This window comes from Pantherophis guttatus, chromosome 5 (assembly GCF_059756535.1).
Source record: "Pantherophis guttatus breed Tessera chromosome 5, ASM5975653v1, whole genome shotgun sequence".
NCBI lineage: Eukaryota > Metazoa > Chordata > Lepidosauria > Squamata > Colubridae > Pantherophis > Pantherophis guttatus.
In genome coordinates, this window is record NC_142067.1 from 5,581,680 (window position 1) to 5,599,358 (window position 17,679).

The following is a 17,679-nucleotide window of genomic DNA, read 5'->3' on the forward strand; positions in this document are numbered from 1 at the left end:
CTTGTCTAAGGAGCCTTGGTGGCGCAGCAGACTAAAGTACTGTTAAGTAACACCAGCTGCCTGCAATTACTGCAAGTTCAAATCTCACCAGGCTCAAGGTTGACTCAGCCTTCCATCCTTCCGAGGTAGGTAAACTGAGGACCCAGATTGTGGGGACAATAAGCTGATTTTGTATAAAAAAGAACACCGCTTAGGTGGGCCGAAAGCCCTACTAAGCAGGTATATACAAAAGTATGAAGGCTATTGCTTAACGCATTGTAAGCCGCCCTGAGTCTCCGGAGAAGGGCGGCATATAATTTGAACCAATAATTAATTAATTAATTAATTAATTAATTAATTAATTAATTAATACTGGCTACCTTTTTTTTTGCTGTATTTTATCACAAACGTCAGTTATGGGTAAGAAGTTCCACCCCGGGATGAGTTACCGTTGAGCAACCAAGGAGGTAGAGAGATAAGACATACAGAGGAACAAAACACAAAGCCATGCAAGAAAAACCACAACGACACGAGGGAAAAGGTCTGTCACGCACACCGTGGAATTCCACACCAATGTCTTTTCATCTGTGCCAGCATTGGTACTTTCGTTTGCTTCTTCAAAATGTGGGGATTTTTTCTAGCTCTCGAAAAGAACCTTCCTGGTTTTAATTACTATATTCTCTTTGGAAAAGCCATCTGGGATTTATGAACCTGTGCAGAAAGATTCTGCTGGCTAAATGAAGGAACCTCATCCCACAAGTAGAATAGAATAACAGAGTTGGAAGGGACCTTAGAGATCTTCTAGTCCAACCCCCTGCATAGGCAGGAAACCCTACACCACTTCAGACAAATGGTTATCCAACCTCTTCTTAAAAGCTTCCAGTGTTGGAGCATTCACAACTTCTGGAGGCAAGTCGTTCCACTGATTAATTGTTCCAACTGTCAGGAAATTTCTCCTTAGTTCTAGGTTGCTTCTCTCCTTGATTAGTTTCCACCCATTGCTTCTTGTCCTGCCCTCAGGTGCTTTGGAGAATAGCTTGAGTAGTTTTGAGGTTCTTCAGAAGGACGTCAACCACAGGCACTCTGAGATTATATTGTGACAGGCCAAGAGGATGACGTTATCTCTTCTGAATGTGCTCACCCTGATTTCATGAATGGCTACTATGAGGGATGATAGAACAAAAAGATGCTAAAGGAAGCGCAACGGATTGCTGATTTCTCCCACTCTAGAAGTTTCTTGATCATCTTAGAATCGCTAGGTAGCTACAAGTGGACAACTTGAGTGGTACTGACCCTTAACAAACTCCAAGCAGGTACTAACTGTTAGAATAGAATAGAATAGAATAGAATAGAATAGAATAGAATAGAATAGAATAGAATAGAATAGAACAGAGTAGAGTAGAGTAGAGTAGAGTAGAGTAGAGTAGAGTAGAGTAGAATAAAGAGGGAATAGAATAGAATAGGAGAATAGAGTAGAGTAGAATAGAATAAAGAGGGAATAGAATAGAATAGAATAGGACAGTAGAGTAGAGTAGAGTAGAGTAGAATAAATAGGGAATAGAATAGAATAGGAGAATAGAGTAGAGTAGAATAGAATAGAATAGAATAGAATAGAATAGAATAAAGAGGGAATAGAATAGAGTAGAGTAGAGTAGAGTAGAGTAGAGTAGAGTAGAGTAGAGTAGAGTAGAGTAGAATAACAGAGTTGGAAGGGACCTTGGAGGTCTTCTAGTTCCTGCCCCTCTGAGGCAGGAAACCCTATACCATTTCAGACAAATGGCTGTCCAATCTCTTCTTAAAACCTTCCAGTGTTGGAGAATTCACAACTTCTGGAGGCAAGTTGTTCCACTGACTCATTGTCGTAACTGTCTGGAAATTTCTCCTTAGTTCTAGGTTGCTTCTCTCCTTGATTAGTTTCCACCCGTTGCTTCTTGTCCTGCCTTCAGGTGCTTTGGAGAATAGCTTGACTCCCTCTTCTTTGCAGCAGCCCCTGTTAGTTGAGAAGTTAGCCGAGAAGATCCCTCTGCGTGGGCTGTTTAGCAATAAATCAATTTAATCGGACCTTCACGTGTGGACCTGATCTTTTGATACTAACCCACGTTCAGTGTTCGCACCGCTGGTGAAATGATAAACTAAATGAACACGGCAGGCTACGATCTGACCCAGGTGAATTCAAGTCAAATCTAACCAAGCTTAGCGTTGTGTGAGTAACAGCTCTTAGGTCTTTCACTGACCTCTATCAGCAAGTTACACCAACCTCTCCACCCCATTGCGATTCCAATAGATTTAAAAAGAAGTGCATTTTATACTCCCTAGCTGGAGGCTATTTGGTCTATAAAGCATAAAATTAAAAATGCGGCTGGAGGTGCCCATTTATAGAGCTTCAGTTTATAATGAGCCTGGACTGGTAACGTCAGCATAGCTAACTAATAAAAAGGATTTACTGCATTGCAACGGGTGAGTACACCAGAATTCAACCCAAAAGATATTGGCCGATGACCACAGACAAGGTGTATTTGGTATATATCCACAACTGTGTAATCCAACTCAGAAGGTTGAGGAATCCATGTTGTCTATAATAAAAAATGAAAGGGCCTTTCCAAAGATTTAATCAGTGATGGGATTCAAATAATTTAACAACCGGTTCTCTGCCCTAATGACCGGCTGGGTGGGCGTGGCCATGGTGGGCGTGGCCAGGGGGTGTGACAGGCAGCATTCGGCCTCCTGCACCCCACTGGGAGCAAAAACGGGCCATGGGGGGGAAGCAATGCCCTCCGTGCCCCGTTTTGGGCCTAGTAGGCCTCCCTGAAGCCTCCTGGGAGCGAAAATGAGCTGCGGGGGGGGGAGGGGAGGGGGGCACCAACCCTCGCACCCTGTTTTGGGCCTAGGCCTCCCTGCACTTACCTGGGAGCCAAAATGGGGCATGTGGAAGGGGCTGGGTGGGGCCAGCCAGCAATTTAACTACTGGTTCGCCCGAACCGGCTCGAACCGGCTGAATCCCACCATTGGATTTTATATTTAAAAAAAGTCTTAAGTAAGGTTTCTCTTTTTTTTAACGGAGTAGGGGAAGATTCTAGATCAGTGATGGCTAACCTTTTTGCCGTCGCATGCCAAAAGTGGGGGGGAGCGCGGGGGGTGTTGCACCCATAATTCAATGTAAAACCCCCCGCACACAACCCCCCCTGCGCTCCCCCTGCTTTTGGCACGTAATGGCCCGGTGGGCCCGGTAAGCCCATTTTTTCGCCCTCCCCAGGCTCCAGAGGCTTTCTTGGAGCCTGGGGAGGGTGAAAACAGCCTTCCCCACCCACCTGGAGGCCCATCGGAGGCTGAAGCGGCTCGTTTCCCGACTTCCAGTGGGCCCAGAAAGCCCAAAAATCAGCTGGCTGGAGCACGCATGCGCACTGGAGCTGAGCTAGGGCAATGCTAATGTGCCCACAGATATGGCTCTGTGTGCCACCTGTGGCACGCGTGCCACAGGTTCGCCATCATGGTTCTAGGTTATAATATTCCAAAGGAATGTCTTAATCTTAAATAGCCTTTTGTCTCCTATGGAAGATTCAGAAACAAAAGCTCTCAGGAAGACCACTGTGTCTCAAAACTAAGAAAACTGGAATCTTCTCTTCTGTGAACACGGATCTATTTCGGCTAAACGTTCTGAGACTGGAAAGCCTTACAGCTGGTCCTTGACTTATGACGCCAATTGAGACCCCAAGGTTCGTTGCCAAGCGAGATATTTGTGAAGCGCGTTTCGCCCCATTTTACGACCTTTTCCTTGCTACCGCAGTTTGTGAAGTCACTAACACAGTCGTTAAACGAACCCAACTTCCCCAGCGATTTGGCTGCTCAGAAGGTCGCAAAAGGGGATCACGTGACTCCAGGACACTGCGACCGTCATAAATGTGAACCAGGTGCCGAGCATCCGAATTTTGATCAGGTGATCATGAGGATGTTGTAAGTGTGTGTGTGTGGGGGAAAAGGACATAAACCGCTCTTTTTCCCCAGTGCCGTCGTAACTTTGAACGGTCACTAAACAAACTGTCGTAAGTCGAGGACTACCTGTAGTGTATTTGGTTTCTCCATTGATTCTGCTTGTCTGAAGGTCGCAAAAGGTGATCCTATGACTCTAGGACACTGTAACCTTCATAAATACGTGCCAGTTGCTAAGTGTCTGGATTTTGATCATGTGACTATGGGGATGCTGCAATGGTCACGAAGCATGAAAAATGGCCATAAGTCTCTTTTGTTCAGTGGCACCATAACTTTAGAATAGAATAGAATAGAATAGAATAGAATAGAATAGAATAGAATAGAATAGAATAGAATAGAATAGAATAGAATAGAATAGAAGAACAGAGTTGGAAGGGGCCTTGGAGGTCTTCTAGTCCAACCCCCTGCTTAGGCAAGAAACCCTACACCACTTTAGACAAATGGTTATCCAACATCTTCTTAAAAACTTCCAGTGTTGGAGCATTCACAACTTCTGGTGGTAAGCTGTTCCACTGGTTAATTGTTCTCACTGTCAGGAAATTTCTCCTTAGTTCTAGGTTGCTTCTCTCCTTGATTAGTTTCCACCCATTGCTTCTTGTCCTGCCCTCAGGTGCTTTGGAGAGTAGATTGGCCCCCTCTTCTTTGGGGCAGCCCCGGAGATATTGGACCACTGCTATCCTGTCATCCAAATGAGCGATCATCATTGGTTCATGGTTGTTACCGGTAATCCTCGACTTACAAGCACAACCAGCGTGAAAACCGATCATAAGTCACTTTTTCCAGTGCCGTTCGAATGGTCTCTAAACGAATTAGTTGTAAGTTGACTGTACCACCTAGAGCCGTGGTGGTGCAGTGGCTAGAGTGCAGTACTTGCAGGCTACTTCTGCTGACTGCCAGTAGTTTGGCAGTTTGATTCTCACCAGGCTCAAGGTTGACTCAGCCTTCCATCCTTCCGAGGTGGGTCAAATGAGGACCCAGATTGTTGGGGGGCAAGAGGCTGACTCTGTAAACTGCTTAGAGAGGGCTGGAAAGCACTGTGAAGCGGTATATAAGTCTAAGTGCGATTGGGAAGGAAGGAAGGAAGGAAGGAAGGAAGGAAGGAAGGAAGGAAGGAAGGAAGGAAGGAAGGAAGGAAGGAAGGAAGGAAATAAATAGCAATAGCACTTAGACTTATATACCGCTTCACAGTGCTTTGCAGCCCCTCTCTAAGCGGTTTACAGAGTCAGCCTCTTGCCCCCAACAATCTGGGTCCTCATTATACACACTTCGGAAGGATGGAAGGCTGAATCAATCTTGAGCCAATCAGGATCGAACTCCTGGCAGGAGTTCTAACCACTGTGCCATCTTCCTTCCTTCTATCCTTCCATCTTCCTTCCTTCCTTCCTTTTATCCTTCCTTCCTTCCTTTTATCCTTCTTTCCTTCCTTCCTTCCTTTCCATCCTTCCTTCCTTCTCCTTCCTTCCTCCCTCCCTCTTTCTTTCTTTTTTCCTTCCTCCTTCTCTCCTTCCTTCCCCTTCCTTCCTTCCTTTCTGTCATGGTGGCGCAGTGGTTAGAATCCAGCATTGCAGACTGACTCTGCCCACTGCCAGGAGTTCGATCTTGACCGGCTCCAGTTTGACTCAGCCTTCCATCCTTCCGAGGTGCGTAAAATGAGGAGCCAAATTGTTGGGGCCAAAATGCTGACTCTGTAAACCGCTTAGAGAGGGCTGGAAAGCACTGTGAAGCGGTATATAAGTCTAAGTGGTATTGCTATTTATTCCCTTCCTTTCTTCCTCTCTCCCTCTTTCTTTTTTCCTTCCTCCTTCTCTCCCTCCTTCCCCTTCCTTCCTTCCTTCCTTCCTTCCTTCCTTCCTTCCTTCCTTCCTTCCTTCCTTCCTTTCTGTCATGGTGGTGCAGTGGTTAGAATCCAGCATTGCAAAGTGACTCTGCCCACTGCCAGGAGTTCGATCTTGACCAGCTCCAGTTTGACTCAGCCTTCCATCCTTCCAAGGTGCGTAAAATGAGGAGCTAAATTGTTGGGGGCAAAATGCTGACTCTGTAAACCCCTTAGAGAGGGCTGGAAAGCACTGTGAAGCTGTATATAAGTCTAAGTGGTATTGCTATTTATTTCCTTCCTTCCTTTCTTCCTCCCTCCCTCTTTCTTTCTTTTTTCCTTCCTCCTTCTCTCCCTCCTTCCTTCCTTCCTTCCTTCCTTCCTTCCTTCCTTCCTTCCTTCCTTTCTGTCATGGTGGCGCAGTGGTTAGAATCCAGCATTGCAGACTGACTCTGCCCACTGCCAGGAGTTCGATCTTGACCGGCTCCAGTTTGACTCAGCCTTCTATCCTTCCGAGGTGGATAAAATGAGGAGCCAAATTGTTGGGGGCAAAATACTGACTCTGTAAAGGCCGTAAAGCACCGTGAAGCGGCATAATAAGTCTAACTACTATTGCTATTTTACTGCGTCGGTCCTCCAACAACCTCTTGCAGCCTTGACCTGCATTTCTCCATCGCTGAGGTGGGCTGGCCTGGCCTGGCCAAATGAAACGACATTGGAGGGCCCGTGAAGCCGAGGGGAAGAATCACGGCAAGGAAATGTGTGAGTCGGGGATACGTGAACAACAACCCAAGAATGTAAAAAGAAAAAAAGGATGCACGCATGCTTCATTAATGCCCAACCGATTCCGTTAAACATGCTCTGTCCACCATACACTCTCCACCCGCCGGCGGTCTCTTTCCCAACTACGCTTTCTTGCCAAACTTTTCCCCTTACCGATGGTGCAATGTTCTCCGTTCCAGCCGGGGCTGCATTCACACTTGCCGTCCCGACAGGTCCCGTGTTCGTTGCAGCGCGGGTGACACGCTCGCTGGTCGCAAGCCGCCCCCATCCAGCCCTCTTCGCAGCGGCAGGCTCCCCCAACGCAGGTGCCGTGGACCCCACAGTCGGCCGCGCAGATCTCTGCAGGAGGAGAACATTAAAAAAAAAAAAGGATAAAAAAAAAAAAGGAACAGGGGATCAGGTGGAGGGGCAGTGGGGTAGAAAAGTAGGGCCTTGGTAGTACAGTGGTCTAAAGCACCCTGTTATTAACACAGCTGCCTGCAATTACTGCAAGTTCGAATCTCACCAGGCTCAAGGTTGACTCAGCCTTCCATCCTTTCTAAGGTAGGTGAAATGAGGACCCAGATTGTGGGGGCAATAAGCTGACTTTGTATAAATATACAAAAGTATGAAGGCTATTGCTTAATGCATTGTAAGCCGCCCTGAGTCTCCGGAGAAGGGCGGCATATAAATCAAATTAAAATAATAAAAAAAAAGAAAAGGGATCGGGGTGAAAGAGATGACCAGAAGGTCATTGTTACATATATATATAAAATAAAATAAAATAAGCAAGCCACACTCCACTAACTTATCCTGATGGGGGGGAAATGAAAGGGATTCTCGTGGCTCCCGAGACTAAATCCCTTTTGACATTAAGAATCTAATAAGCAGATTACAAAGGAGAGGGGAAAAAGGAGATGGACATGGTTTGGTGGGATCCATTGGTGCTTGAAACTCCTTTGTAAAACTTTCTAATACGATCACACACAGACACACACAAATACACCCCCGTGGCTTTGGCCGACCCGGCTGAATCCAAAAGGGCTCTTTCAGAGTTAAAGGAACAAAAGTCACTTTTTAATTAAAAACTAGTTGAGTGTAAAAAAAAAAAAGAACAAAAAAAAAAACCACAACCGGCCGCTTAAATCGCCTGAAAAATAAAGTTAAGTGTCGCCGGCAAAGTCTATTTGCGGTGGGTTATATCGCTCTTGGTTACAGATCTGGGGGCGTTTGGGAACGTTGCTTTTCCTCTTTGTGGGCTGCATTGTGAACTGTTCACAAAAGAGGCTTTATTTGGCCTCCGAAATGTTTGGGAGAGCTTTGAAATGCGGTGTTCTCTCTAGGATACACGCAGGGCACAGGCCTCCGAGAGTACTGCCTGCCTCTGAGAAAGCTGAAGTCAAATTGCACCAGCTGCAGAAATGGTGACTGGGAAATCCACAATAGTTTCTGTCTGTCCATCTACCTGCCTACCAATTCAAGAACCATGGAATCCTTCTTTCCTTCCTTCCTTCCTTCCTTCCTTCCTTCCTTCCTTCCTTCCTTCCTTCCTTCCTTCCTTCCTCCAATTACTCTCACTCTTCCCTTTCTTTCTTTCTTTCTTCCCTTTCCGCCCTTCCTAATTTTCCTTCCTTTTTTTCATTTACTCTCACTCTTCCCTTTCTGTCCTTCCTACTTTTCCTTCCTTCCTTTCATGTACTCTCACACTTTCCTTCCTTCCTTCCTTTTATTTACTCTCACTCTTCCCTTTCCTTCCTTCCTACTTTCCCTTCCTTCCTTTCATGTACTCTCACTCTTTCCTTCCTTCCTTTTATTTGCTCTCACTCTTCCCTTCCCTTCCTTCCTACTTTTCCTTCCTTCCTTTCATGTACTCTCACACTTTCTTTCTTTCCTTCCTTTTATTTACTCTCACTCTTCCCTTTCCTTCTTCCCTACTTTTCCTTCCTTCCTTTCATGTACTCTCACACTTTCCTTCCTTCCTTCCTTTTATTTAATCTCACTCTTCCCTTTCCTTCCTCCCTACTTTTCCTTCCTTCTTTTCATGTACTCTCACTCTTTCCTTCCTTCCTTTTATTTACTCTCACTCTTCCCTTTCCTTCCTTAATACTTTTCCTTCCTTCCTTTCATGTACTCTCACACTTTCCTTCCTTCCTTCCTTTTATTTACTCTCACTCTTCCCTTTCTGTCCTTCCTACTTTTCCTTCCTTCCTTTCATGTACTCTCACACTTTCCTTCCTTCCTTCCTTTTATTTACTCTCACTCTTCCCTTTCCTTCCTCCCTACTTTTCCTTCCTTCTTTTCATGTACTCTCACTCTTTCCTTCCTTCCTTTTATTTACTCTCACTCTTCCCTTCCTTCCTACTTTTCCTTCCTTCCTTTCATGTACTCTCACACTTTCCTTCCTTCCTTCCTTTTATTTACTCTCACTCTTCCCTTTCTGTCCTTCCTACTTTTCCTTCCTTCCTTTCATGTACTCTCACACTTTCCTTCCTTCCTTCCTTTTATTTACTCTCACTCTTCCCTTCCCTTCCTTCCTACTTTTCCTTCCTTCCTTTCATGTACTCTCACTCTTTCCTTCCTTCCTTCCTTTTATTTACTCTCACTCTTCCCTTTCCTTCCTTAATACTTTTCCTTCCTTCCTTTCATGTACTCTCACACTTTCCTTCCTTCCTTCCTTCCTTCCTTCCTTCCTCTCACTCTCCTCCCTTCCTTCTTTCCTGAGTTTTTGTTCTATTCAGGAAAAAACAAAAACACCCATTCTATAATGCTGAAGCATTTTAGGAAGGACAGAGAAGATTTACCTGTTTTATTGATGTACATATTTCTTTATTTGTCTTTCAAATTTCTAATCCCCTCCTCCCCACAACTCCAAATGATTCTGGTTGGTTTGTCATATAGAAGAGTTATAAGATCCAACAATAAACCCCTACAAATAATGTCAGCCAGAAGGAACAGATAGATAGATAATATAAATGATTGATAGATGATAAATGGATGGATGGATGGATGCAGTGGTGAGATTCAAATAATTTAACAACTGGTTCTCTGCCCTAATGATTTCTTCCAACAACCAGTTTGCCAAACTGCTCAGAAAGTTAACAACCGGTTCTCCTGAAGTGGTGCGAACTGGCTAAATCCCATCACTGGATGGATGGATAAATATAGATGGATGGATGGAGGGAAGGAGGGAGGGAGGGAGAGAGGGATAAGGATAGGGATGGATATAGATGATAGATAGATAGATTAGATAGATAGATAGATAGATAGATAGATAGATAGATAGATAGATAGATAGATAGATAGATAGATAGATGATAGATGGCTGGATGGATAGATGATAGATGGATAGGGATGGATATAGATGATAGATAGATAGATTATAGATAGATGGATGGATAGGGATGGATACAGATGATAGATGATAGATAGATAGATAGATAGATAGATAGATAGATAGATAGATAGATAGATAGATAGGTATAAATGTGTGATATTTTTGTAATCAGGGTTTTTCCTATGTTAATAAAAGATGTTAAATGGCCATGGTGGGATGAAATCTCTAATCATCGCTTTCAGGCCTGTCAGACATTTTATTAATATAGGAAAAACCCTGATTACAAAAATATCACACATTTATACCTATGAATTAAAAGGAATAAATATTTGACCTCTACAGGGAGGAGTCATAAAATATGGGTGTGTCTGGCTGAAGAGGTTCAAAAAAACCGAAATAGTGCTATCCCAGTCTCCCATAAGTCTCAGAAGAAACAACATAAAATGTCTGACAGGCCTGAAAGCGATGATTAGAGATTTCATCCCACCATGGCCATTTAACATCTTTTATTAACATAGGAAAAACCCTGATTACAAAAATATCATAGATAGATAGATAGATAGATGGATGGATAGGGATGGATATACTGTAGTTGATAAATAGATAGGAATGGAGAGAGAGAGAGAGAGAGAGAGACAGACAGACAGAGAGACAAACAGATGGACAGACGGGGAAAGATGGATGATGAGAGAGAGAGAGAGATGAGTAGGTGGATAGGTGGATGAGAGGAAGGAAGGGAGGGAGGCAGGAAGGAAGGAAGGATTCCATGGCTCTTGACTTCATAGATAGATGGACAGACAAAAACTGTTGTCGATTTGTCACTGAAGGAGTCCTAATACAGTGATTCAATCCAGTCTGGTGGTCACTTCTCTTTTAAGTCATGAAACTGTAAGGTTCATGGAGACATTGGCCTTCCTAATTTTGGGGAGGATGCTGAAAGGCCTGGAGGGGGTGTTGGAGAATGAAATCAGTGATCACATGACCTCGGGACACTGCAACCGTCATAAATATGTGATTCACTTAACAACCATTGCAAAGAAGTCATAAAATCAGCTACGTCTTACTTAACAACTGCAATGGAAATTCTAGCCCTAATTGTGGACGTTAAGTCAGGGACTTCCTGTATTTAACCACCCAGATTCAAAGTTATGATTACGATTCGGTTACTACGGCCGTAAATCAAGAACTACCTGTGATTTCCAGAAAACTTTCAGATGCTCTTATCTTTTTGTTCCCGAATGCTGCTATTCTTTGTCATCATGGTGGATTTTAAAGGGGACAAAATACCTCAGCTCAACCTTACAACTTTATTTTAAAGCTTTGCGAGAGGTTGAAGAGGGATACAGATAAACAGAGTTGGAAGGGACCTTGTAGGTCATCTAGTCCAACCCCCCATCCAAGCAGGAGACCCTACACCATCTCTGTCAGATGGCAGTCCAGTCTCTTCTTGAAAGCCTCCAGTGATGAACTTCTGAAGGCAACTTCTGTTTCATGGGTTGATCGTTCTCACTGTTAAGACAATTTCTCCTTATTTCCAGGTTGAATCTCTCCTTGTTCAGTTTCCATCCATTATTCCTTGTCTGACCTTTGGGTGCTTTGGAAAATAGCTTGATCCCCTCCTCTCTGTGGCAGCCCCTCAAATATTGGAAGATGCTCTCATGTCTCCCCTGGTCCTTCTCTTCACTAGACTAGCCATGCCCGGTTCCTGTAATTGTTCTTACAGGATGATTAATATTTTTCGCACAGTGCGAAAATTAGCATCCTAAACTCCATGCCTATAATTGTGAGTGGATGTTATTTTTGAATGCAGACAATTTCTCTGGAGGCTGGTCCTTCCTTGTAAATTAATGCGCACACTATTTCTTCACTCCCGTGTATGACAAATTACCCCTAACCCAGTGGTGAAATCCAAATTATTTTACTACCGGTTCTGTGAACGTGGCTTGGTGGGCATGGTGTGGTGTGGCTTGGTGGGCGTGGCAGGGAAAAGGATACTGCAAAATCTCCATTCCCACCCACCCCACTCCAGGAGAAGGATACTGCAAAATCCCCATTTTGGGGCCAGCCAGAGGTGGTGTTTGCCAGTTCTTCGAACTACTTAAAATTTCCGCTACCGGTTCGCGAGAACCTGCTGGATTTCACCCCTGCCCTAGCCTACCCGAGGTCACAAATCAAAACATCGCCTTTTCCCCGCTCTGCATTTGCAACAATCACCGACATCCCTGCTCGCTTTTCGCGAGCCACACACAATTACACCCAACCCTTGTGCTCTTCATCCTTCATCCTTCATGGAGCTACTTCTGAGGTTAACATTATTATTGTTTTGTGCCTCCTGGCCAAAAGCCTCCGCTAAGGTGATTGGTAAACTCTCCCTCATTTCTCCAAGTCAACTTCAAACTCCGAAAGATGAATTTGTGCGCTATTTCACTAAAAAGGTAAATTCGCCTTCGGGTCAAACCTGAACGAGCGCTTGAATAACGTTTCTTGCCGCCATAAGAAACGAGTTGGTTGCTTTGTTGTTTGGGATTTTTTTTTTTAAAAAAAAAGCTTCTTTTTAGCCTCCGTAAAAACATACAAAGGTGTCCTGAGCTCCTCGAACACGACAAACCCTCTGAAGTGAACTCAAAATATTCCTTTATTAGGAGCGCCAGCAGCCCCGGCAAAAAGTTTCAATCTCACGGCAGACTAACAAGGCCGTCTGGCCGGAAGACGAGTAATTGTCTGCCACATCTATTCATCTCCGCCCCCTGCCTTTTATCCCCAGAGCTAGGGTGGGGCTTCGCTAGTAGCAGTTGCTCTTCCGTCCCAAGGACCGGCTCATAGATTTCCACTGCTCTCCTCTCCTCTTCCTTCTGCGCATCCTCGCGTCAGGCACTGGACCCAGCTGTTCTTCCTCTTCCTCATCAGCCACCTCCAGACCTGGGGGCTGTTGACTCTCCATCTGAGGGCTGATGGGTGGCCCGGGCTCCGCCTCTCTCTCTCTCTCTCTCTCTCTCTCTCTCTCTCTCTCTCTCTCTCTCTGCCGTAACCCTAACCCTAACCCTAACCCTAACCCTAACCCCTTCCCCCTTGGAGCTCTCAGGTTGCCTTGATGCTGATCCTGACTCCCATGCCTCCTCTTCCTCATCTGTTTCAGCTGCTGGAAGGGCTGGTGGCCGACAGGTCACAACCCATTCATTCATTCATTCATTCATTCATTCACTCTTTCTTTCTTTCTTTCTTTCTTTCTTTCTTTCTTTCTTTCTTTCTTTCTTTCTTTCTTTCTTTCTTTCTTTCTTTCTTTCTTTCTTTCTTATTCTTTCTTTTTCTTTCTTTCTGTTCTGACCTGGTTCTCAAACACGACAAACCCTCTGAAGTTAACTCAATGATTCCTTTATGAGGAGCTCCAGCAGCCCTGGCAAGCAGTTTCTCTCTCTCACAGCAGGATAACAAGTCCGGCTGGTCGGAAGATGAATAGTTGTCTGCCACATCTATACATCTGCGCCCCCTACCTTTTATCCCCAGAGCTAGGGTGGGGCTTCGCTAGCAGCAGTGGATCTTCCGTCCCAAGAACCGGCCCATAGATTTCCACTGCTCTCCTCTCCTCTGCCTTCTGTGCATCCGTGCGTCAGGCACAGGACCCAGCTGTTCCTCCTCTTCCTCATCAGCCACCTCCAGGCCTGGGGGCCGTTGACTCTCCATCTGAGGTGACGGATGGCCCAGGCTCCGCTTCTCTCTCTCTCTCTCTCTCTCTCTCTCTCTCTCTCTCTCTCTCTCTCTCTCTCTCTCTCTCTCTCTCTCTCTCTCTCTCTCTCTCTCTCTCTCTCTCTCTCTCTCTCTCTCTCTCTCTCTGCCAGCTCCATTCCCTCTTCCCCCTCGGAGCTCTCAGGTTACCTTGATGCTGACCCTGACTCCCACACCCCCTCCTCCTCCTCTGATTCGGTTGATGGAGGGGCCGGCGGACGATGGGCCACAACAAAAGGTGACAGAAGAAAAAGACCTAGTGGTCTATCGAGTTTTTTTTTTATCATTTTAATTTTTGTTGGATGATGGACGTGTGTTTATCCCAAGCAAACCAATTTCGGTTGCTAAGCCGGACAGTTCTTAAGTGAGTTTTGCCCCCACTTTACAACTTTTCTTGCCATGGATGTGAAATGAATCACAGCAGTTAGTAACCTGGCTGTGAAGTGAACCTGCCTTCCCTGTTGACTTTGCTTGTCGGGAGGTCGCAAAGGACGATTGCATAACCCCGGGACGCTGCAACCGTCATAAATAGGAACCCGTTGCCAAGCGTCTGAATTTTGATGACGGGACCCTGGGGATGCTACAACGGTTGTTGTGAAAAAATGGTCATAAGGTGCTTCTTTCGGTGCCACTGGAACTTCGAACGGTCACTAAACAGAACGTTGTAAATTGAGGACTACTTGTACGGATGACTGAGCCACTACCTCCGCTGGAAGTTGGTTCCGAACTTCCACCTTACTCTTCCTGTGAAGGAATATTTTCTGACGTGACTTTTGAATGTCCCTCCTGTCGGTTTGAGGTTATGGCCCCGTCTTCTTGATTTTGGCTTCATGTTGAAAATATTGCCTTCTAGAACCCTATTCACATCCTTCATATGTTTAAAGGTTTCAAACGTGTCCTCCCTTTTCCTTCTGTCCTCCAGAAGGGTTAGTCCAGGGGTGTCAAACCAGGGGTGAAATCCAGCAGGTTCTGACAGGCTCTGGAGAACCGGTAGTGGAAATTTTGAGTAGTTCGGAGAACCGGCAAATACCACTTCTGGCTGGCCCCAGAGTTAGGTGGGAATGGAGATTTTGCAGTATCCTTCCCCTGCCACGCCCACCAAGCCACCAAGCCACGCCCACAGAACCAGTAGTAAAAAAATTTGGATTTCATCACTGTGTCAAACTCAAGGCTCACAGGCCAGATCTGGCCCATGGGGTGTTTAGATCTGGCCGATAGTGTTGTGGCTCCGATCCCCGAGCCCATCTTATCGGAGGAAGAAGGCTCCGAACATGAAGGAGAGGAGCCGGCCAGGCCTCCCTCTCCAGGCCCCTCCTCTCTGGCAATGCCTCAGGTGCCTGCCGAGGGAGAGGAGATTGACCAGGAGCCAGGTGTCTCCGATGACAGCGATGTGGGTGATAAGTCGTTCCTGGATCCACGCCAACGAAGGCGAGATAAACGTTTACAGCAGATGAGGAGGCGTGCCAGGGAGTAAGCTGAGTCATTGGACCACACCCCACAGGCTATATAAGAGAGTGTGGTGGCCATTTAGACTCTGTGACGGACAAAGCTAACTTCTGGCTAGTCACTTTGTACAACGCCTGAATCTGCTGAAGGTTTCATGTTTGAGCTGGACTGTTTTGAAAACTGTGTGTATTCGTTGGTGATTATCTGGTGGAGGAACACTCCCTCTTCTTGTAGTAAAGCACTTGGCAGACGGTTATCGTATTGCTGCCAAGTTCCTGATAACGAACCTTGTGTGTGCCAAGTAATTCTTTAACCCCCGGCTGGCTGTTTGTGTGTGTGTGGGGACAGGGACAAAACAGATAGGGCTGTCCTGGAAACAGTGAAAGTGTGGCCTGTGGTGCCTCTGCTAGCGAAAACGGAGCTCATGGTGACCGTGCGCGGGCCTCCTGAGCTCCATTTTCGGCCACGACAGCTTCCTGTAGCCCTCTGCCAGCAAAAATGGAGCTGGGGGGGGGCTCCGTTTTCACCGGCAGAGGGCTGCAGGAGGCTGTCGTGGCCGAAAACGGAGCTCAGGAGGGCCACATGCTAGCGGAGGGTTGCAGGAGGCCATTGCAGCCGAAAACGGAGCTCAGGAGCCTGTTTTCACTGGCAGAGCACTCGGGCCACAGACACCCCCCAACACCAGTGACATGAAGCTGGCCATGGCCACCTTGGCTCCCTGAGGTCAAACACAACCCTGATGTGGCCCTCAATGAAATCGAGTTTGACACCTCTGGGTTAGTGAGTCAACTTTGATCTGATCGGGATCAAACCCCTGGCAGTGGACAGAGCTTGCCTGCAGTACTGTATGGCAGCCACTGCCACCCACTAGACAAAATTTAAGAAAACAGCCACTTGCAATTCATATCCGCAACTTGGGTGTCCTCCTGGATTCTCGGCTGTCCTTAGAGGACCATCTGACGGCCGTAACCAGGGGGGCCTTCGCACAAGTGCGTCTTGTGCGCCAGTTGCGCCCTTTTCTAGACCGGAATGCCCTCGCCACGGTCACTCATGCCCTCATTACCTCTAGGTTGGACTACTGTAACACCCTCTACATGGGGCTGCCCTTGGGATGCGTCCGGAGGCTCCAGCTAGTCCAGAACGCAGCCGCGTGGGTAGTTACAGGGGCGTCTAGATACTCCCGTGTAACACCTCTCCTGCGTGAGCTGCACTGGCTGTCGGTGGCGCTCCGGATACATTTCAAGGTGCTGGTGCTCACCTATAAAGCCCTTCATGGCTTAGGCCCGGGATACTTGCAGGACATCTCCAGCCGCTCTCCCACCGTCCTGTGCGCTCTCACAGAGTCGGCCTCCTCAGGGTGCCATCGGCCAAACAATGTCGGCTGACGGCCCCCAGGAGGAAGGCGTTCTCTGTGGGAGCCCCCACCCTCTGGAATGGATTGCCCACCGAGCTCAGGATAGCCCCCGACCTTCTTTCCTTCCGTCGCGAGCTGAAGACGTGGCTCTTTCGTCAACTCAACTGATCCGTTTGGGGGTACACTGTCATAATTTTAAACTGTTTTTAATAGGGTTGTTGATTTTAATTATTTCATTGTAATTTGTATTGGAATTTGTCATTTTGTAAGCCGCCTTGTGTCCCTAGGGAGAAAGGCGGCATATAAATCGCAATAATAAATAAAATAAATAAATATCCATTTCATCCCAAACGTGGATCACAACAGACCTACCTTGTGGGAACTCAGGATCAGGGAGATCTACAAGATCGTAGACTATCACTCTACAACCAAATTGACATGCAAAGGTTCAACGAAAGTAAATTGATAGGTGCAATTACCTGTGGAACAGTCGTGCCCAGTCCAGTTGGGATCACAAGTGCAGAGACTGGTTTCAGACAGATAAGTTCCGTGGCCCGAACACTGATCCAGACAAGTGGCTCTTGGGGTCTCACAGTTGGCCCCTCCCCAGCCCACGGAGCAGTGGCATTCTCCTCTCACACAGACGCCACGTCCTGAGCAGGTGGGGTCCATACAGTCCACTGCAAAGCAAGGAAGAGAAAACGTAGAAACATGAATTAGAATTCTTTATTGGCCAAGTGTGATTGGGCACACAAGGAATTTTTCTCCGGTGCATAAGCTCTCAGTGTACATCCAAGTTTCTGTAATTTAGAATAGAGAATAGAGAGTAGAGTAGAGTAGAGTAGAGTAGAGTAGAGTAGAGTAGAGCAGAGCAGAACAGAACAGAACAGAACAGAACAGAATTCTTTATTGGCCAAGTGTGATTGGGCACACAAGGAATTGGTCTCCGGTGCATAAGCTCTCAGTGTACATCCAAGTTTCTGTAATTTAGAATAGAGAATAGAGAGTAGAGTAGAGTAGAGTAGAGTAGAGTAGAGTAGAGTAGAACAGAACAGAACAGAACAGAACAGAACAGAACAGAATTCTTTATTGGCCAAGTGTGATTGGGCACACAAGGAATTTGTCTCCGGTGCATAAGCTCTCAGTGTACATCCAAGTTTCTGTAATTTAGAATAGAGAATAGAGAGTAGAGTAGAGTAGAGTAGAGTAGAGTAGAGTAGAGTAGAGTAGAACAGAACAGAACAGAACAGAACAGAACAGAACAGAACAGAACAGAATTCT

General features: G+C 46.2%; 1 protein-coding gene across 13 annotated transcripts in view; it reads right to left on the reverse strand.

The window, feature by feature from the left end:
• The window catches only part of TENM4 (teneurin transmembrane protein 4), a 626,114-nt gene that overhangs the window by 89,266 nt on the left and 519,169 nt on the right, over positions 1-17,679 (reverse strand). For all 13 annotated transcript variants that reach the window (XM_087895779.1, XM_087895778.1, XM_087895780.1 and 10 more), the window contains 2 exons: positions 16,878-17,078; positions 6,716-6,901 (listed from right to left, as the gene is read on the reverse strand). In XM_087895779.1, the coding sequence (XP_087751905.1) occupies positions 6,716-6,901; positions 16,878-17,078 (387 nt within the window). The remainder of the gene's footprint in view (positions 1-6,715; positions 6,902-16,877; positions 17,079-17,679) is intronic.